This window comes from Heloderma suspectum, chromosome 3, assembly GCF_057233095.1.
Source record: "Heloderma suspectum isolate Gila_16-S chromosome 3, 16-S_ref, whole genome shotgun sequence".
Taxonomy (NCBI): Eukaryota; Metazoa; Chordata; class Lepidosauria; order Squamata; family Helodermatidae; genus Heloderma; species Heloderma suspectum.
This window is the reverse complement of record NC_139460.1, coordinates 305,674,976-305,698,058: the sequence shown is the minus strand read 5'-3', so window position 1 is coordinate 305,698,058 and position 23,083 is coordinate 305,674,976. Positions and strand designations below refer to the sequence as shown.

General features: G+C 42.7%; 1 protein-coding gene across 1 annotated transcript in view; it reads right to left on the bottom strand.

Moving 5' to 3' along the window:
* The window catches only part of LOC146351522 (uncharacterized), a 328,001-nt gene that overhangs the window by 98,126 nt on the left and 206,792 nt on the right, over window positions 1–23,083 (bottom strand). The window contains exons 7-10 of the mRNA XM_084847469.1: window positions 17,312–17,437; window positions 11,990–12,112; window positions 7,957–8,079; window positions 4,683–4,820 (exon numbers count right to left, since the gene is read on the bottom strand). Coding sequence (XP_084703595.1) covers window positions 4,683–4,820; window positions 7,957–8,079; window positions 11,990–12,112; window positions 17,312–17,437 — 510 coding nt within the window. The remainder of the gene's footprint in view (window positions 1–4,682; window positions 4,821–7,956; window positions 8,080–11,989; window positions 12,113–17,311; window positions 17,438–23,083) is intronic.

The window sequence follows — 23,083 nt, the reverse complement described above, 5'->3', positions numbered from 1 at the left end:
CCGAACTACAGAAGGAAGGGTTTTCCAGATGGTGGGTGCTGCTACAAAGAAGGCCTGCTATCTGGGTATTTCACAGCAACATTCCGTTCATTTTGGAATGACCAGCAAGGCCTCCTCTGCTGGTCTTAAAGATCGCTTCGGTATGTATAAGAAAGTGAACCTTTAACGAGAAAGTCCCTGGTTCTCATCTAACTTCTTCCATAATTCAACAATTTGATTCAACTACAGAACCCTTATATCTCTCACCCTCAAACCCTTATCTGCACAATGAAGTTAATAAAGATATTATATTTTATCCCATTCATCCTCCAAGGAGACCAAGGCAACATCCACAGAACCAAAGACTTGGAAGGAACCGCAAAGGTAATCTAGTCCAACTCCCTGAAAGAGATGAAAGAAATCTGTTGCTACAGCATCCCTAACAGGTGGCCATCAAGCTTCCTCTAATGAAGGAGAGTCCACCATCTTCCAAGACAGTCGGTTCCACGGTTGAAGAGGTCACGCCATCAGGAAATTTTTCCTAGTGTTTAGTTGAAATCCCCTCTCTTGTAATTTGAACTGTTTGGTTTGGGTCCTACCCTCTGGAGCATGATTCCAACCCTAATCTGCTGTGAAGGAAAATAGGCTGAGAGAATTGGGACAAAGAAAGGTCACCCAGTAAGCTCCGTGGCTAAACCTAAATCTCCTTGCTTTAAGCCTAGTATTGTATCCACTATACTACTGACCTTTCTTCTAAGACTGTTATAAGGAATACAAAGATAATATTTGTGAAACAGTTTTAATACTCTAAACTCTTATGTAAAAGCCTAGTATTATCATTATATTACTAGGAGCAGGCACTGCAATAGAATTCATGTTGCTATAAAGGTAAAAAGGTAAAGGTGTCCCCAACCAGTCGTGTCTGACTCTAGGGTGTGGTGCTCATCTCCATTTCTAAGCCGAAGAGCCAGCGCTGTCCGAAGATGCTTCCGTGGTCATGTTGCCGGCATGACTGAACACCGAGGTGCATGGAACGCTGTTACCTTTCCCGCCGAAGTGGTACCTATTTATCTACTTGCAATTTCTTGCTTTCGAACTGCTAGGTTGGCAGGAGCTGGGACTGAAGATGGGAGCTCACTCCATCACATGGCACCCGGGTCTCGAACTGCTGTCCTGCCAACCTTCTGGTCTGCAGTTCAGTGTCTTAACCACTAAGCCACCGCATTAATTATTTCGACAATTTCTCCTGTAAAAATCCTCTCTCCAAATTATCAGATAGAATGTAAAGGCACCTGTGAAATGCTTTCAGCAAAATCATCTCAGATGAAAATGTTACTTTTTAAAGGTGATGATACCTTCTTCTTTTTAAAGTAAAGCAAATTTTTGACAACTCAGTAACCACCACCTTTTGTGCCTTTGCTGGAGCTGGAATTGCATGCACCCTAAAACTGCTGACCCATTGAAGATGAAAAAAAGCAAGAAACAAACAAACAAAGAACAACCCTGAAGTGCAGGTTGAACTGAGATGATTGGCTATTTGAAAGATGATTGGTCAATGCTGAGTCTGCAAAATTTCTCGAAGGAAGCAACAAGAGAAGAGAAAGGTCAGTGTGGCAATTAACCTTGGAAAAGGTGCTAACGTTATTAGGGGATATAGTCAACACAAGGAAGGGGAGGGTAAGTGTAATCCATCAACTGAGGTTAGAGGCCAGAGTGACATTGATTAATGCAGGTTATAGGAACCAGCAATGTTGCTTTTTCTGCAAGAATCACAAAAAGGCTAGCAGACAATATTTCAGGTCATACTTGAAGATCCTGGTTCTCTTTTTAATCACTGCTAAAAACTATCAGTTAGGAAATTCCTTCCTCCTTTGCGTAATGGGATTTTAACTTCCCTGGGTGGAGACTGTAAGCTCCTCAGGACAGAGACCGATGCTCCTATACTTGTAAATTATTATGTTTATTCTGATTATTTGTTAATACCTATGCTGCTTTTCAAATAGGATTTCCCAAGTGCTGTGCACACTGATAATGTTGTAGAAACAAACAAACAAATGAATAATAATGTTTGTTTCACTTATCATCTTTTCTCACCAAAATCAGCCATGGATGGATTCAGACAACTAGTCGCTCTTTAACAAGTGTTGACTGAACTACTGTATAGGAAGTGACTTGAACTCAGAATGCTATACTCACACTGCCTGTTCTGGCTCTTTTACTGCTTTGAATGTAACATAAAGCTTTCAGCAGCAAGTTTGCTGCTTTGTCTGCTAAAGATGTGGCTGGTCTATGGGTCTCCTACCTTGGGCTAGCTTACCTGTGTGACAGTGAGGTAATACAGAAGAACTGCGGAAAAAAAACCCTAGCAATTACAAAGTGGGCCATGCCATCACTGATTACCAATTTCTAAAAAAAACCCCAAAGGGATCAATACCTACATCTATATCCTCTGTGTTTAGCTTGCCTTTCAGCTTGTCTGAAAAACAAAGTAGAGTGAAGAGACTGTTAGACTTGGACCAGAGGGACCTGGGTTCAAATCCCTCCTCAGCCATGAGGTGCACTGGGACACTTTGAGCCCTTAAATGTGTGTGTGATGTAGGGCTGTGAGAGCACTCTTTAATCAGGGAAAGAACACCAGTTTGCAAACCACTCCATAGTGCTACAGAGTGCTATAAAGGTTAAATTTAGATTTTTTTACCCTTTTGGCGCTCCGTAGCAGCTACGGACACCATTTTTTCATTAAAAAGAAAATACATAATTTTGGAGGGTGGCTGCACGTGATCTGTGGGCAAAGTAGTGCTTAACCCTACTATAATCCTTTCGCTTGGGAAGGCTTTGTTACTCTTGTCTATGGTTGTGGTTTTGTGGTCTTAAAGCACTGTTTTGATTGATGATTGATTTACTGCATTTCATTTTATCTTTTGTTGTACTAACATGTTGTTTACATCTTGGGATGCCTTTGGGCCAAAAAGTGGTGAGTCTGTATGTATACATTTACATGCCCACACACACTACATATATATAGATTAGATATATAGGCTGATAGATTATTATATATATGTTAGGCTGATGTGTGTGTATGTGTGTGTGTATGTGTGTGTGTGTATGTATGTGTGTGTGTGTGTGTGTGTATGTATGTGTATATATATATATATATATATATATATATATATATTTTCAGCCTAACATATCTCACATGATTGCAGTGAACCTAAGTTGGCATCTCCCCAATCTTCTGGCTGTCCCATACCACCATATACACTGCCCTGAACGGCAAGGTAGAAATGTGGTAAATATATATTGTATTATTTAGGCAGGGAGTCTCAGGCTCCAGGCCGTTATCAAGCTCTTTTCCTCATTTCCATCTGGTCAATTAACTTTGCCATAGTGCCCTATTAATCTGGAGACACTCCACTCTTGTTTAGGCATTCATATAATAGTCATAGAATAGTAGGGTTGGAAGGGGCCTATAAAACCATCGAGTCCAACACAGTGGACAAGTGCAGAACCCTCTCTGCCCACAGCTTACAGCCTTGCAGCCATTGTACTCTATCTCTATGGGCTGGGCCAAACAGGAACACTAAAAAGGGCCTGAGGTACTTCCAGAGTGAGAAGCATGGGGCAAGATCTCTCCAAAGGAAAATTCCCAGGATTCTTTGAGGGCAGTCATGAAAATTAAAGTGCTTTAACTCTGTAAGTGTAGGCCCCAGGGAAGATGTGTATTTTCTCCTCCTCTCAGAATTGCTGGGAGAAAACAGCCACAGGAGACTGAGAAGAGTCCGAGGGGATTTTTGGTGAGGAGAAATTGAGAGGGAAATGAGCCATTTGGAGAGGAACTGTGAGAAGGGATGTGAAGGAGACAGTAGCGGCCTTCTGGCATGCCTTCATCTAGCCCACAAAAGTCAGCGAATTATCACTTCCGTTATCAGAACTTGGTGAGGAGAAAAGCACTTGGAGAGAGTGCCTGCAAGGCTATAAGCTGTGGGCAGAGAGTGTTCTGCAGTTGTCCACTGTGTCCTCCCTTTTCCTTTTGAAACTGGAGTCCGCATTCCTTAAAAAAAAACAACACAATTCAGGAAGTTTGATATTCAAACACTTGCGACTGCATATAGCACACCTAATTTGACAAAGAGAGGCTAATTGCAATCTCCAGGGAAAAGATCAGTTCAGTAGCTACTAAGGTGGACTCGATACCCTCTAGTGTTTAGTCATGTCTTCCTTATTTAAGACAGGAGAACTGAGAGGAGTAATTCACACATGCACATGCAGGCCAAAGCAGACACTGCTTTGAATCTGTGTCTAGCAGCTATTTCTCACCCCACCCCTCATTTTTTACTCTAGCATTATTCTGGATCCTTGCATGGGGAGTCAGGGGCTTGAAGATCTAGATCAGCTCTCATGCATCTACTCTAGAATAAAAATAATTTAAAAAAGGCATTGCTGCTAGACACACTTTTAAAGTAATGTCTGTTTTGGCTGTGTGTGTGTGTATTATTCTCAATTCTTTCGTCTTAAATACATGTTATTCTTTTAACATTATACACATCAAGTGAAAGGCTAAGAATTATAATGACAAAAGAGGGTCCCTGGTTTTGGGGACAGATGATCTATTAGTCTTTGCGTACTGGTTTTTCCATGTAAGGTTGTAGTGTAGATAAGGCCACTGTCTCCTTCAAAGAGGTATATATTTAACCATACTTCACCTTTGCATGTCTTTCCATCTGAATCCAAGAGGTAACCTTGGTTACAAGAGCAGACTGGTCCATTGGTGGAGTGCTCACAGTGGTGAAAACAACCTCCATTGTTGTCTTCACAGCTGTTGACAATTTCCATTTCAATACCTTTCAGGGAAAGGATCAAAGAGGTGACAATAAGTAAATATGAGAATCAGGTTTGCTACAAAGTGGACTAGGAACAAAACACTGCAGTGCAGTGCCACTGTTCAGGATTGCAGTCAGCCAGCCTATTCCAGAATACTCTATTCCATTTCTCCGCCTCACCACACCCAATTTTCAGCTTTCCCCACCAAAAGCCAGTGAGCATGTCCAGTCCTCACTGGCCTGTTTTGCATTTCCTTCTTCCCTTAGGGGTTTTCCCTCTAAAGATTTTTGATACTTCTGCAAACCTTGCCTCTCTTGTGTGTGGATGGTGCTGTTTAAACTACATAAGGATCACACTGAGAGAATGAATTTGCTCAGGATGTCCCGAGAGAGCACCTGTATCATTATTATTTTTATTTGTTCAATTTGTGAACAAAAATTGAATTGAAAAGCTCTCAGGGCAACATACATAATAAAAACAAACCCAATAAATCCAATAATAAACTGGTAACAATAGAATGTAAAAGAATTTTAAAACAACAAAAATAATTTTAAATATAATTTTTGAAAAAGAGATAAATACCAAAGCAGCTGAAACATGGAGAAGGGTTTTTTTTTCCCCATGCAGCTTTAAATGTATCATTAAAAGTCAAACAAGCAGCAGCCAAAAATTTAAAAGGCCTGAGAGAATAAAAAGGGTTTTGCCTGGTGCCAGAAAGTCAACAAAGTAAGCACCAGGTGGACATCTTTAAGCGAAAAGAAAGGAGTTTTAGCACGTGTGGCTTTTCCTATCCTCAGGCTGCAGTGGTGGAAGAAGACAGAGCTGCCAGAATTTTTCCTTCTGTGCAGCTCTGAAAGACACAGGAGCCTTTTTAAGATCTGGATCAAGAAAACTTTAAGCAAATGAAACCCAGGATAATTACACAGCTGAGGATGGGAGTAGAATTGTTCCCGTCTGCACAAACATTCCCTAAATAATGCATTCATCTCTGGTATGCAATATATTTTCCTTCAGTTTTCTTCTGATGAAAATACTTTCCTCCTGTCTACATGCTGAATAACTACGGCCTAAATTATTTCTCTCTTCATTAAAGGAGATCCAGATGGCAGTTCTGAAGGGTGACAGCTGTTAATTCTGCATCCTTCAAAGGCTGTATGTAGAAGCTCCTCCATTCCACCTGGGTTCCCCTACTAATCCTGCCCATTCACACTGAAGGCTGTGCCATGACCAGCATGGTCTCTGCAGTGTAGGTTCTTAGAGTAGTACTGCCATAGGCCAAAAGGGTACCTACCATTTTGTAAGTACAGACTTAAGACTTCCTGCACCTCTAAGTCAATGTGCCAACAGCTAAACCATAATGTAAGAGGCTGCCATTTTGTGGCCAGATTAGGCATTACTACAGCAGTGTTGGAGCTATTTCTTATTGGCTTATTTACATTCTGTTCCAGTTTTATAGAATCATAGAATAGTAGGGTTGGAAGGGGCCTATAAGACCATCGAGTCCAACCCCCTGCTCAATGCAGGAATCCAAGTCAAAGCATCCCTGACAGGTGGCTGTCCAGCTTCATCTTGTATACCTCCTGTGTGGGAGAGCCGACCACTTCCCTAGGTAATTGGTTCCATTGCCGTATTGCTCTAACAGATAAAGGAACAACATGAGAAAAGACAAATGACACCGACATCATACTTCATCCATTCTGTACAGGAACAATAATTCACCACTGTGGTGGTGGTGTGTGCAGGACACTAAATGTACTATTCAGCCACTACTGTTGAGTGAGTGACAACCAAGAGATGTTAGCAGAGGATGTCACCTGGCAGTGGACAGGACAAAACTGAACAGTGAAGGCACTACACTTGGAGACAGGTTAGCAATGCAGTCTGATGATGTCATTAACCAGTGCTGGAGGTTTTTAGACAGTCTCCAGGCATCACCCATTCTCTCCATCTGCCACTACAGAACACCCTCTGGTAATGGCAGAACACCCTCCCACCTTCAGTTGCCATTCAGTGGCAACAGCTAAGTAGCACATTCAGCCCTTCCCACATGCACCACAACTGTGCAGAGGAGACTATGAATGGGCCCTGGAAGTGCTCTAAAACAGGGTATATTTTTGCATGGAAATGTATCTCAACAGGTACTTTGAGTTTTCTACTGCACCTCTTACTGTATAAAGTTAACATTGTCCTTCCCCTGTTCCCCTCTTCTGCGTAAGGATAGCTTAAGCACTGCCCGCAAAGTGTCATCTTGCTGACAGTCACCTTCTGCTTGAGCAGCATCACACAGAAGAATAGTAAGGTATCAGTTTGATAGTCAACGGATTGTATACTCTTGGACTGCCAATGTCCTCATTAGTTTAATTCCAAAAACAGAGCTTTGGACTGGATGGGCTGATCCCTAGACGTTGGATTGCACTACTGTCAGTTGGGAGAGATGAGGACCAGTGTACATGTGGAGAGATTTTTTAAAAAAAACATTGGCTAGGTCCAGGATGTAAAATTAGCAGAGGTGGATGAAAAAATTCAGTAATCAGTAGTCTGAACATGTACTTTGGGTAACTCTAGGAATGCTTAGACACACATTATCATTCACTCTATCTTGAAGATAAATCATCGGCATTGTTTGCTTTTTGAAATGCAGAGAACATAGTATTCTGAATTCACGCTCATGAACATGGGAACCTGTGGCTCAGCACGAGCATCTCTGCAAAACTTAATGTTCAAATACAGATGTATGTAGGTATCTGCAGAGAGTTCTGGGGTGTTAGAGCTGCTAGTGCTACCAATCAGAAAGCATTGTGCAGCTATTCTGTTTGTTTCTCCTGAACAGATTTTTTTCTGGTAAGAAAAAAGATGGAAAAAGCAGTGGGAAAACATGGGAGGGTTACAAAATAAGAACAACATCATTTGGACCCTTGTAAAATTCCATGAATGAGGGCAGAGAGATTGTACAATTAGAGTGCATCATCAGGAAGCACTCTAATCACATCGGCTATTAAAAAACAGGAATAAGCAAAGAATCTGAAACAGGAACATACAACACCCAAGGTAAAAAGTCTCTCCAAATTGTGTCAGGGACTTGTCCTACATCATGTCATTATCCTTTTGGGAAAATACACGTATCTTTACAGCATTTACAATAAAACTAGCACTTACGGTAGCATTGCCTTCCATCAGCCCCAAGCTCAAAACCAGGATTACAAAAGCAAGCAAAGGACCCCAGGGTGTTCATGCAGCGATGAGTACACCTGGCGGCCCCCTCTGCACACTCATCAACATCTGTGGAATGAAAGAGGGTTGAGGGAAGCATTAGCCTTGGAGTAGATTAGTAATTTTTTTCAAACTGTCTGCTTTGGGAGAGCCTTTCTAAATGGACAAATCTATGAAGGAATCCATGTGTGCTGTAGAAGACTCTGGGGCATATTCCAGGATTCGTGGTCAGTACATGCAGAGCACTGGCTCTGCTTATCCGAGTCTCTTTGTTGCCCAGTTTGATTTGAATTGAGAATGCTTCTAGAACACACCCTCCCACAGCTGTACTTTGCAGGGGAACATTAGTTATGGTAGCTAAGCTCCACATTCAAGTAAACTTGCCTGCCACTACTGGGCTTCTCAACGAAGAGCTGCTGTACAGCTTCCTAGGAACTCCAGGATTCTCCAGAACACAGGGGTCTTTTGGGTGGGGGAACTCATGTGAGCAAACACATACGAGCAATCCTGAAGGAATGCATATACACAGATGTTCTGTCTGGACATCATATTCTTCCCAGGATAGACTGAGATAGCCTTGTATTTAACAGCTCGCCTAGAAGCCATAGTGACAAGGAATTCCATGCAGGCAAGTGAGCAGGCTGGAAGCTGTATTATACCGAGTCTGACCACTGACCTATCTACCTTGTTATTGTCTACTGGGACTGGTAGCATCACTCCGGAGTTTCAGACAGGAAGCCTTTCCTAAGCCTTCCTGGAAATGCCAGAGACTGAACCTGGGACTATTTGCATGCAAAGCATGTTCTCTGCCACTGAACTATGGGCTCCTTAGAAAACAGAAACAAGATTCAAAATGGTCTTGATAAGTTAGAAAACTGGGCAGAAAACAATAGAATGAAATTTAAAGGAGACAAGTGCAAAGTTCTTAATTTAGGAAAAGAAATCCAATGCACAGGTATAAGATGGGGGATCGTGTATTGGCAACAGTACACGCACAAAAGATCTTGGAGTTGTAGTCGTACAGAAGCTGAATATGAGTCGGTGTTGTGTGGCTGCAAAAAAAAAAAAAAAGGCAAATGCAATTTTAGGTTGCATCAATGGAAGTATAGTTTCAAAATCATGGGAAGTAGTAGTTCCACTCTACTCTGCACTGGTCAGACCTCACCTCGAATAATGTGTCCAGTTCTGGGCACCACACTTTTAAGAAATTGGAATGAGTTCAGAGAAGAGCAACAAAGATGATCAGGGGACTAGAAATCATACGAAGAAAGACTGAAGGAACTGGGAACTTGAAAAAGGGAAGACTGAGGGGGGATATGACAGCACTTTTCAAGTACCTAAAGAACTGTCAAATGCCTAACGAGGATTAGACAAATTCATGGAGTATAAGGCTTTCAGTGCCTACTAATCATGATGGCTGTATAATACCTCCAGTATCCAGGGAAATATGCCTCGGTACACTAGTTGCAAGGAACATGAGCAAGAGTGTGCTACTGCACTCATATCCTGCTTGTGGACTTCCCACCTTCTGGACTAGATAGACCTTTGGTCTGATCTAGCATGGCTTTTCCTGTGTTCTTATGATCGTTTGTCCATGGCCAGCATGGAAACCAAGTGGGCTGGTGAAGGAACGACAGAGAGATTTGTCCCACCTCCCCCGGCCAATCGGTAGAAGGCATTTTTTTCCTGCATTTTGATGCTGGCTGTGAAAGAGGGGGCTTCCTTCCCTTTGGAAATGCAGCCTCTTAGCAGGCTAGCAAAAACGTGTGCAGATTAGGAACTTTTGTGGACTTATTTATAAGGCAGGATGAACCTCAGTTCTGTCCTCAGCCCCCCAACCTATCTTCTGCCTCTCTCACTGTGGGAAGAAATGACTGCCTGAACTAGATGTGGCAGGGAAAAGCATAGGAGGAAATTTGCAAGTTTGAGACCTATGTCCAAGGTCTCCCCATAAAGAATCCTTTAGTAGGGGAGAGGGACACACATCTGAACACATCCACTATTTTATTTTTTAGAAATGCTCATACTTGTTTCGGATATGCTTAACAGCATTTACTACTACCACAAAGCAAGGGTCTTCAGCTTTGTTGGGTTGGTGGGTACATTTGGAATTTTGAGAATGTTTTGTGCGTAGGGATGTACGGACTGTGTAAAATCTGCTCCCTCTGTGTTTCGTGGATTGTCAGGCGCCTTTTGTTCCATCGTCCACCCACAGACAGATGCAAACTTTTTTTTTTCATCGTGCGGAAAAATACGCAAATAATTACGTAAGTATTTATGTAAGTATTTACATAATTTACCTTAGTATGTAACATTTAGTGTATTGTCTCCCATTCCATTCAATGTTTCCTCAGAAACTTATGTATTTTCCTACGAATTTATATGCATAAATTTTGAGAAAGTAAAAAAATCATCCAAAAGTCCATGGACTCTGCGCAGCATGAAGGGTTGCTCCGCAGTGGATTCTGCGGGTCGGATTCTTAGAAATCCAAGCTCATTTTAGTCGATCTCAAATTTCTCCAGCATCCCTAGCTGTGGGTGCTCAGACAAAATGGCTGCCATGAGAGGGCTGGCCCATTCATAAAATGGCTGCCACGGGGGCATCGTCTGTCAAAAAACACTCATTTCCCAGAAGGCAAAATGGCGAGACTAAAAGAAAAATAACTTGCCCAAGAATGCACATTCAAGGCAGAGGTGGGGTGTGAGCTCCAAAACAGAAAAACACTCTTTTGAATCCAAATAAAGATGGTGCTGGAGGGCAGAACTTAACTTTATGGCATGGCAACCTTCCAATTAATATTTAAATATATAATTAAACAAATCTAAACAAATAAAATAAAAAGTAGAGGCAGGGAACCTTGAGGGTGCCAAGAGAGGTGTCTGCAGGACACACTGGTGCCCATGGGCACCATGTTGGAGACCCCAGACACACTTTGTGAGATTACAAGCGTCTGTGTGAAAGGCAACAAAATGTTTCATCCAATGAGCCCTTTAAAGTAAATGTTTCAATAATGCCAGAGCTATTAATTGCTAGGCCTTCGTGAGGTTAACCCAAGGAAGGTCTCTTAACACAGCCAGGGCATATAGCTATAGGGCCTTAAAAATCAAAATGTCTGCCACTGTGTGAGTTGAAACAACCGACAAATACAACTAGAAATGAGGTTCAGCTTAGCTATCTCTCCCTTCTACCCCTCACTCCTCAGACACTGCACTGCTGGCTGGGGCATGCTGCAAGTTGTAGAACGTTTTTCTGTCTAAACATGCATAGGATTGTGCCCTTAAGTATGCAATTGTTTTTTTAAAAAAACAATGCAATTGTATCATGGGTAGGGATGTATGAACTGGGTAAAATCCGCTCCGTCTGTGTTTCACGGATTGTCAGGCGCCTTTTGTTCTGTCGTCTGCTCACAGGCAGATGTGAATTGGGGGGGGTCATGCGGAAAAATACACAAATAATTACCTAAGTATTTATGTACGTATTTACATAATTTGCCTTAGTATGTAACATTTAGCATATTGTCTCCTATTCCATTTAACAGTTCCTCAGCAGAAACTTATGTATTTTTCTACAAATTTATATGCGTACATTTTGGGAAAGTAAAAAAATCATCCGAAAGCCCACGGACTCCGCGTGGCCTGAGGGGGTCGCTCTGCAGCAGATTCCACAGGTCGGATTCTTAGAAATCTGAGCTCATTTTAGTCTGTCTCAAATTTCTCCAGCATCCCTAATTATAGGCTACAAGTCCTCCTGTACAAGCCCTCCCCTTTTATAAGCAGAGGTGGGAAAGGTGAAACATTTCTCTCAGAATCCAGGACCACTGGCCAAATTCCTGTGGAGTGCCTTATTCTGAATATTTTATTGCCCAATCAGCTTCTTAGATGTGCTACGCTTTTGTATACACTGTAGCTAACCTGATTATGAATTATGATACATTGAGACTCTTCCATTTCAATTGCCATTTTTTCCTTAGCCTTTTACCTGCACAAGACTTCCCATCTGCAAAAAGGTAGTATCCGGTATAGCATTCACATTTTGCAAGTCCACTCTCATTTCGGCAGATATGTAAACACCCTCCATTTCCACTTCCACAAGGGTCAGTCTCTGAAAGCAAACATCAAAAAGCCATTTGCTGAGAGAGTCAAAGGTTCTAGTTGGAATATGTTAATTCTGTTAATTGCGAACTATAAACATCATGACATTTATTTTTTTAAGAAGTTCATTCCAATGGTTCATCACAAACTATTCGGAAAGTCCATCTGGCAGAGAAACTTGATCGTATTTTAAACTTGCCAATGTGTATAATGGGTTTCGCATTCATGAACCTGTTTTGCAACAACAAAAAGCAAAGAATTAAGGGATTTTGAAAAAAACAACCCCCCTGCCCTAATGATATTCGCTACTTCCTGCAGCACTGACTTGTTTTTCCTAATATTCAGCAGAGATCTGACACAGATACTTCCATGCGCCTCTCTGCCTACCAACGATTTTCTGTGCCAGCAGTTCAAATTGATGACACTTGCCTCTGTAGCTTCCTTTGCAACTCGACAAATATAATTGCTCAAGCATGCCTGGCAAACCATGACTGGTCCTTAACGACTAGAGATCTTGCTGCGAGGGATTGCAGCGAACAGCAGCAGTTAAAAATGCACTTCCAAAAGGGGAAGAAACCCCAACTCCAAATATAAGAAAGAAAGAAAGAAAAGAAGAGAAAGTAATTCTTGAAAATGACAAACAGCTAAGAATAAAACATTAGCCATTGTATATCCATCTGGCCCAGTGATGGCCAGACATTTTGGAAAGTGTTCCACAAGTCAAATCCTAATTGCTAGATAATGCCACTTTAATGTATACTACAGTATATTTTTAATCTATTTATTTACTACATTTATATACCACTCCACATCTAAACAGATGCTGGAACAGTGAACAATAAAAGATAAAAGGAATAAAACACAATATTAAAAGCTTTTGTTTTTAAACCCAAAAGCAGAATACCAATAAAAACTGTAGCTGGTCGATCAAGGAAGGCATGCTGAAATAAAAATGTCTTCAGTGCAGCTACTTGTACCTTGGTATGAGTAATGTTGTCTGTACTCTTTTGAGCTAGAGAACAGAGAGCAGCACAGTGCTGAAGCAGCAAGCAGATTGTAAGCCCAACTCTATGACCTTGCCCTCCTACACAGGAGTGCTGCAAATGTTGCCTGCCTATGCCGCTTGTGATGGCATAACAAGTCTACCTACATAACACCTACAATCTAGCCCAACGTTCTGAGCATATTTACATGGCAGATTGTTTAAACCATTGTATCCCCTTTTCAGGGAATTCTCGGTTTTTTTAGTTGTGGGGCAGGGGGAGCCAAGGGATCTCCAACAGATCCAATTACAATTGCCTGGATACAATTGCCTGTGTATGTGTGTGTGGTGAGGACCATGAGAGTTAAAGTGTTATAAAATAAATATAAATTTGTAGTGTAGGCAGGATTGGATAGTGGCCAGACAGGTGACTCAGGGAAGTGCATAAACTAGCCATTACAGGAATAGTCCAAATGGGGGGAGGGAGGAGTAGTGGGCAACAACAGACCCCCCCCCCCCGGTTAGCTGCCAGGATATGATAAGCACAAATGTACTACCCTCTGCACGTAGAAGTCCCATTCCTAGCTATTGTGGCTAAAAGGTGTTAACAGAATATTTGTAGGGGATTATATCTTGCCCATTTCTAAAGACACATGATGGTGGCCATTACAACTAGTGGCCAATGTATTAGATAGATTGATTATACACTGAGTTAAGCAGTGCTTTCTTTTGTCTTCCAATAACTTTCACAAAATTAAGTAGAGCTCTAAGGTCTAGTTTTCACACGACAGATTAGAAAGTAAACCTCTGTCTGGACGATACCACTTTAAACTGTAGGTAGGGGCTCAATGTGATAAAATATTAGCCTACAATAACAAAAAACACAATTCCCATCAGTAGGAAACTAGCACGATAGAGAGAAAATAGACAACCCCCATCCTTGCCATCTATACAAAGCGAATTTGCGGGGGGGGGAGCAGTTAATCATGTGAGCCCCCACCTTTGTTCAGAAGTGATACAGTCCAGACACAGATTTACCACTTCCGCTGTTATAAGAACTAAACCTAAGTACTTTGAGAAAGACGAAAAAACTGCACACGATATTCCAAAGGTGAATGCACCATTAGGACATGGGCCATTTTATTTTCCATCTCTTTCCTAATTATTTCTAGCATTGCATTTCCTGTTTTTCCTGATGCAGCACATCGTGCTGACCTTTTCATGGAATTTTCTGCTGTGACTGCAAGATCTCTTTCCTGAGAGCTAATTTAGACCTCATCAGTATATGTGAAGGTGAAGTTCAGGTTATTTTCCACAAATGTCAATTTACGCTTGTGTTGAATCTCATCTACCATTTTGTTGCCTTCTCGCCCACTTTGGGGATGTCCTTCCAGAGCTCTTCAAGATCGACTTGAGCTATTACTATCTTGAATCATTTAGAATCACCACAACATTTGTCTGCTTCATTCTTTCTTCTCAGATTCTATCTCATTCAGGATTAGTACTGATTGCAAAATAGATCCTTGGTGTCCTCACTGTTTCCATCTTTTATTGTGAAAAGTGCTAATTTATTCTGACCTTTGCATCGGTCAACCAGTTATCAATCCTTTAGAGGTCATGTCCTTTTATCACATAATTGCCAAGTGTTCCCAGGAGACTTGGGGTCCTTTTAGATCAGGGGTAGGCAACGTTTTTAGGTCCATGGGTACATTTCCATTTTTTTTTCTGGATCCACAGCCACCATAAATTAAACAAATACATAATGGAGGCGTCCCTCTTCTCTTGCCCCCTTCCATATATTTCCTTCCTCTTCCTCCCCCTCCCCCAGGATTTCCTTTCCCTCCCCTTACAGCCACCTTTTCTCCTATCTTCATCTTTCCACCCCTCCACTTCTCCCTTCTTCTCCTTCTCCTTCCTCCTCCTCCTCCAATCACTGTTTCTCCTGCTGCTGCCCCCATGCCTCCCCACCCACTCACTTGCTCCTACTGCCAGCACCCCTCGTCACTTCTGTTGCCACCTTTCACTGGCCATTCACTCACTCCTGCTGCCACCTACACTTGCCCACCCCTTGCTTCTGCCAGACCCCTTGCCTAACCTCTTACTTGTTTGCTCCTGATGCCATCCCTCACCTACCCCTCCTAGCTTCCACAGCCACCAGCCCCTCACTTCTGCTACCTACCCTGCTTACCCCTCACCTGCTTGCTCGTTCTGCCAACTGCTGCTTCCTTGCTCTTGAGTCTGGTAGGAAGAAGTAGTGGCAGAAGCAGCAGTGGGAGGTGAGTGGGGGAGGGCCCTGGCGGGTGCACCCTGGGGGTCTTGGAGGGTGCCACAGCACCCATGGGTGCTGGGTTGCTAATCCCTGCTTTAGATGGTACCTTTAATATCACTGGAGCTGCTACATTGTGGTTCTTGCCCACACAGCTTGATAATGTTGGAAGTTACAGAGGTTAGTATGCAAAGAGTCCACACTGCAGGTCCTTTCCACACTAGCAAGCTCCTAAGAAGTGCAACAAAACATGTAAGGGAAGGAACTGTGGGGTAGTCTATGGCATTTGTGAGTGGTGTGAGAAGTGACACTACAGCGGCTCCCACACTACTAAAGGTAACATTGGGGGGGTCTTTGGTGTGGCTTTCTGAAAATCCAGGAAAATACAGCTCTCTGAAAATTCACACAATACAGTGTCCACCAGATCACCCTTATCTCCATGCCTAAAATACCCAGAGCTCAGTGTCAGCGCATGTAGTTTGCATGCATAGGGTCCCAATTTTAATGCCACTTAAAGGACATCAGGTGACAGGGTTAAGAAAAATCTACATGAGACTTTGGAGCAGCCTTCCCCAACCTGGTGCCGCCCAGATATTTTGGGCTACAACTCCCAGTATTTCTTGACCATTGGCCATGCTGGCTGAGGATGATGGGAGTTGAATCCCAAAACATCTGGAGGGCAACAGGCTGGGGAAAGTTTCTTTAGAGAGTTGCATAAAGTCAGAGTGCACAGGGCTGGAAGAAGAAGCAATCATCTGACTTGCATATGGCAACTTCCTATGACCATCCACGATCTGACTGTATCTTTCTAACACCCTTTGCCCATTTTGATAATAGCGTCTTTGGCTTTTCTGATTTTATCCCTGCATGTTCATCGTATCCCTTTTTAAGCTCTGCAGTGAGACAATCTTTTCCCTGCCTTCTGTATGTTTCCTCAGGCAAAGCGCCTGCTACAAACGAAACTGAGCAAGAGAAAAACAGGACTGAAACCTTAACTTTTAATGAATATCTTATGGAAAGCTTACAACAGAAGATACAACATATGGCGCTGAACATATGATGAACTTGCAGTGGGAGTTTTAGCTCAGTTAGGCTGCAAAACTTGGCAAATGAACTCTCCACTGGATCAATGGAAACACAAGCACAAAGTGCAGGTCAACGGCAGCTTTGGCAGCGAGTGGGAGCTAATAATACTTGGCTAGAGGAAGGACAACCAAAGGCCATATTTCCTTCCTAATTCTTTTTTTATAAAGGGAAAACAACAAGGTAATCCAAAAGCCACTCTGCTCTCTCTTCCTCAGTCCCCCCCACCCTCCTCCTCTAGTTGCCCCTCTGCTTACACCCCCCGTTTTGCTTGATAAGTTGCTTGATCCTGCTGTCCATGACTACCCCCTTCGTGTACCCCCTCGATCCCATCCTGTCCTGTTTCCTGGTTGCCATCTCCTCCACCACTATCCTCTTCTCTGACTCCTCCCTAATTGTTCAAACATGCCAGTATTTACCCTATTCTCAAAAGATAAAACAAAAATCCCTTGACTCAACTTCCCTCTCCAACTGCTACCCCATCTCCCTTCACTGCCAAACTCCTGCTGTGCGCTGCCGATTCCCACTGTCTTGAGGTCAGGACAGGATAAATATTTACATTTTGCATCTAGATTCTCGCTATTCTAGGCAGGTTGCAAAAATATGAACAAAACTTTATAAATGTTGCTAAATAAACCCTGTATTAGATATTAAACCCCCTAAAATTCCCTACTGCAATAGCACGGTGACAGTGGAGATAAAGTGTAAGGCACCAGTGTGCTTGAACCAAGGACTGGCAGGAGGGCCAACACATCTTACCCTCTGCTTCTGACATATAAACCACATTAATAGGTGCAACTAAACTTGTGTTGCACTATGGCCTTTGTGCTCACGTGATGTTTCCAGACATGTTTCTCGTGCGCTGGTCTCAGACTTACTCTCACAATGCTTCCCATCTCTCTTCAGGTGGTAGTCTGCATTGCACCGACACCGGTAGCGGTCTTCACTGATCTGTATACATTCATGTTCACAGCCTCCTTTACTGACGGCACAGGAATTCACAGCTAATACAACCAGAACATGAAAGCTAACTAAGTCAGAGTTTGTAAATAATTCAAGATATAACAAGTAAGGAAATCCCCTACAATCCACATATTATACATCTGGGATATGTAAAACATAACATTTTAGAAGGTGATTTTGAGTTAGTAACTGGTTTGCTGACATCATCTAAAGTAACATAAGTATTCTTGGACATCTCCAACAGCACCGTCTTGGATAAACTGATATATATATATATATATATATATACACACACACACACACACACACACATACACACACACACATACATACAAACAAGTAAACATAGTCTTAGAATCACAGAGTAGGATGGGGCCTTTTCCAACCCCCTGATCAATGCTAGGGATGTCAGAGGAATCTATTTGGGGGGTAGAACTTGACAAGTTTTTGTTGGCTCAGCCCCCCAGTCTTTGGACCGTTTTCTGCTAACTGGGCCGACCTGGTCTGCAGCAAGTTGGGCCAGTTAGCGGATTTTCCATGTTTTCATTTGCGCAAATTACACCTGTAATTTGCACAAATTTGTGCAAAGCACAATTGCCTTTTGTATGAATTACGCACATTCCAGCTGTAATTTGTGCAAATTTAAGCAGCAAATTGTGGCCGACACAAAAAAAATATATGGGAAAAGTCCCCAGAGTTCGGGGAAAACCCGAGGCTTGTGTGGCAAATGAAAGCCAAGGTAGTGGAAGTCTGTTGAGCCCCAAAAAGGCCGGATTTCCAAGAGAAAGACATTCCTAATCAATGCAGGAAATCAAGAGATAGAACATCCCCAAGAGATGACTGCCCTGCTTCTGCTTGAAGAACTTCAACAAGGGAGAGCCAACCATTCCCCTAGGTCAGGGGTCCCCAAACCCCGGGCCGTGCACCAGTAACAGTCCGTGGCCTGTTAGGAACCGGGCCATAGGGTGTGCGAAACCCCCTTACCTTGGGTCTGTGGGGAGAGATCTGTCCCCCCCCCCCCCGGAATCCTCGCTGGCCCCGGCTGCCTCCACTCCGTGGAGAGCCCGCAGAGCTGCTGGCTGGCTCCGGCTGTTGGCGGACTTCTGGCCGCTGGGATGCAAATGGCGTCCGCATAGTGGACGCCATTTGCGTCCCTGTTCTTCAAGTAATAGGCTACATAAATCTTCACTGCAAAGAACAGGGACGCAAATGGCATCCACTATGCGGATGCCATTTGCGTCTCAGCGGCCGGAAGTCCGCCAGCTAAACCATCCCCCCCGGTCTGTGGAAAAATTGTCTTCCACAAAACCGGTCCCTGGTGACAAAAAGGTTGGGGACCACTGCCCTAGGTAATTGGTTCCAAAGTCAAACTGCTGTTGCCATTAAGATGATTGCCCTCGTGTTCAACTAAAATCTACCCTCCTATAACTTAAGCCCATTGGATCTGTGGCAGCAGAGAACAAGTCCTTGCTTTCTATGTGACAGTCGTTCAGGTATTTGAAGCACATCCCTGAAGGGCTATTACAGGACATCAAAGGAAGAGGAACAACCAGACACATTTGTTGAGAAATGCATAACACACTGAAATACTAATTTGTTTATACATTATTTCCTCTTCTGCAAGAATTCTTCAAAGAAATAATTTAATTTAATAATTTAATTTAAAGAAATAGATTAATTCATAATTTAGCCCCCTGCTCCTTGTGTCTTTTAAGTGAATGAGTATAGCAAATTCTATTCATTTCAACTTGTGGGTTAATCAGCACTGATCAACAGCAATCTGCGTGTTCAGGTGGGGAAAGTGGGAGCAATCCCAATTTCAGGCACAGCTGATCCATATCAACCAGCACTGGGGTGAGGGCAGAGGGCTATTGTTGCACAGCAATAGCAGCACAAAAACATCTTTGACTGGAAATACCCATTCAATGACATAGGAAGACCGCTTTCCTACTACTGTAATTCCTAGGAGAGCCATTGGAAAGTGACCTAGCAAACAAAGGTGAAATACAAATGATATTTGGTTGTTTATATCCAGAAGGATGCCATCATCAATGGTACTGAATCTACCAAGACGTCCAGAAGAATCAACAGCGACACAATCCATCAATCACTGTCCTAGCATGTGTCATCAATCAGAGCTGATTTGGTCTCAAAACCTGGCTCAAAGCCAAACTGAAATGGGCCCTAGGACTGCGCAGTGCCACCACCTTAGAAATGGTAAGCAACAATAAACCAGTGTTCCTTAGGGCTGCAATGTCACATCACACTTTTCAAAATCACGTTTTGGAATGTTTATGGGTATTTTCTTCCTGAAGGCCAACGTTGTTCCACAGCATTCAGTGGGAGGTGTGGCACTGATTTTTAGCACATTTTTTTCAGCAGACTGTAGGAACAAAACAGGATAAGCAGACTCCTTTCCAAACTATTATAGAAGGGCTATTGACAGGAGAACATACAACATCTATACATTGTTTTAAATTTTAAAAAATCCTACAGGCAAGAAATCAGTTTAGGCATATAGATTGATTAATGGGCCTCCCAATTAACTATGACTGGAATGAGGGCAAAAGAAGACATTTAATACAACAATATATTCTAAAGAACACGTTTCCTTCCCAATATGTGTCTTTTGACCCAAGGTGGCTTGATTACCCTTTTCCACCTACATACTAGACCTTTTGGCTCTGAGCAAGTCCCATGAGGAATATACATTCTCCAGCCGCCAATACTTTACTTAATACTATACGATCCCTTTGGTAAAGCCATGTTGTTTCCAATTGCTTACTGACAAGCTAGAGACCAGCTTTTTGACCTAGATGTGTCATTTTTGCTTATTCCAAAGCTTTATCCATCAACACACTTCATTTATCAACTAAAAAAATTATCCTTTTTTTGTAAAGTAGGGAGGGAAGTGTCCTGTCAACACGCCAGTGTCATAATGTTGCTTTCTTTCTTTAAAATATTTATATCCCACCCTTCTTCCGAAAAACAAGGTAGCTTGATGTTGTTGTTGTTGTTGTTGTTGTTCAGTCGTTCAGTCGTGTCCGACTCTTCGTGACCCCATGGACCATAGCACGCCAGGCCTTCCTGTCCTGCGCTCTTTCCCGGAGTGCGCTCAAGTCCATATTCATTGCATCGGTGATGCTATCTAGCCATCTCATCCTCTGCCGTCCCCTTCTCCTTTTGCCTGCAGTCTTTCCCAGCATCAGGGTCTTTTCCAGGGAGTTTTCTCTTCGCATTAGGTGGCCAAAATATTTGAGCTTCAGCTTCAGTATCTGTCCTTCCAAGGAGCACTCAGGGTTGATTTCCTTTAGGATGGATTGATTTGACCTCCTTGCAGTCCAGGGGACTCGTAAGAGTCTTCTCCAGCACCACAGTTCGAAAGCATCAATTCTTCTGCGCTCAGCCTTCCTTATAGTCCAGCTCTCACAGCCATACATTACTACTGGGAAAACCATACTTTGATTATACGGACCTTTGTCGGCAAGGTGATGTCTCTGCTTCTTACTATGCTGTCTAGGTTTGCCATAGCTTTCCTCCCAAGGAGCAAGCGTCTTTTAATTTCATGGCTACAGTCACTGTCTTAGCTGCCGATGATTAAAACAATGTACGTTAATATAATGCACAATTAAAAAACCCTGTACTTTACCAGATCCAGGCCTGATCATGTTGCACTCTGACAGGAACCATGGCTCAGTGGTAGAGCAGCTGCTTTGCATGCAGAAGGTCCCAGGTTCAATCCCCGGAATACCCAGGTAGGGCTAGGAAAGAATTCTGCCTGAAATCCCGAAGAGCTGCTGCCAGACAGTGTTGACAATAGTGGGCTAGCCAACTCATATGAGATACTATATTTATTATTTATCCTGAAATGCTAGGTCGTCCCTCGGTGTCCTTCAAGTCAGTGCTTCTCAAACAGTTTGAATTGGGACCCTCCTGCACACCTACTCAACCTTCTGGGACCCACTTGTAAACTAACTCCACCTTTCAAGTCCTGTTTGCCCCCTCAAAATCAGAATATGCAAGAACATCACATCAGCACTTAACCCTAGCGTTGGTCAAATCTGTCAATTTTAGTTTCTCTCAGTTTCTTGTTTTTCTATTGCTAACTTTGTTATTTAGTTACTGGCAGTAGAACTTTAAGCTGAAATTTGCTGATATTCTTGGCCTTGCCAGTTTTGCCTTCCAGTGTCAGCCCAGCCCGACACTGGAATACTACCTCCAAAAGCTTCTCTGAAATTGAATTTAGCCCTTGAGCTGAAAGAGGTTCAACATCCCTGACATATAGGGAGGGAGTCTGTCTTTTAATGGGGCAGCTCAACAGTAATGGTGTGCTATTGGAGTGGTGAAAGGGAAACCCCCCTTGGAAATGGGTAAAAATGAGCCCCTCATTGTGCAACCCACCCAGGAACACATCAGGACCCTACTGTGGGTTGCAACCCACAGTCTGAGAAGCACTGCTTCAAGTCATCTGAGAAACTGAGGCTGCAATCCTTTACCCACTTGCCTGGGAGTAAGCCCTACTGCAGCCAATAAGATTTACTTCTTAGTAGACATGCATAGGATTGCACTGTTAGCTTCATAGGAAAGCTAACAAGTTTCCTAGTAAATCATTTTGAATGGGGAAGTTTCCCTGGTAGAGGACATAGTTAGCCAGCTCTAAGCCACATGTCATTGAAAGGATGCTTTAACTAGGGTAATGAAAGCACTTTTCACTGCTGCAACTAAATCTGAGCATTATGGTCTGGATGTATATCAGAGGTTAGGAGTGTGTGTTTGTCTGTGCATGGATGTGTATATGGGAGTGTGCACACACAGCACCCTGGGGAGAAGAAAGGCTGGCGGATCCCTCCAGGAAGGAATGCATGGGGCTCCCATTCAAGGCGATGGCATGTGTGTTGCCAAGCACTTGGTACAGTATGAATCTGGCTAAGGCCTGCTTGGTGATAGTGAAAAGGGGAACTGCACCCTTAGATTGCGCATTGTTCCATGGTTATTTTTCAAGTGGAGCATTAAAAGTCCTTCATGATAAATTTAGGCCCCGAGTAAACAACCTCTCCATTAGCTTATTGATTCAAGGTTGTTCATTAGCTCTGGGCCTGAATGAAACATCAGAAGCAATTCTGTTAACTTCAGTGTTGTTCATACTGGGACAACCTCTCATTACCCATTCAAATTACAACCAAATATTTCCGAGACTTCCATATGCTTGCTTGGTTTCCCATGCCTCACTTCCTTTCTTCATTCCCTAGTCTCCTCTCTCTTCTAAAACATTATGCTCTTTTCTCATATATATAAAACCAACGAGAAAACAAAAAAGGACCGACTTTTCTTAAAATTTCTCCTACCTCCTCAAGAATGGCAGTCTCAATGTTTCTTCTAATTAAGCCAGTGCAATGGCAATTCTATGACATGAAAAAACAACCACTCGGTTGCTCCCAGAGTGCATCTAGTCCTCAGCTCCAAATCCAAGAAATACAAAAGAATAGATTCAACAGATGCAATGTCATGTATCTGAACTATGCTGTTTTTCACATTTTAACAACAACAAAGATCAATGGGGATTGGAAAAACCATCTCTCTTGTGTTGATATGCAGATTTACAAAGCATGTAATCCTTTCTACAGAACTTGGCAATAGCAATTGGAGCTTTATGCCCTACTGATCTGGTATCTCAATTAAAACATCTA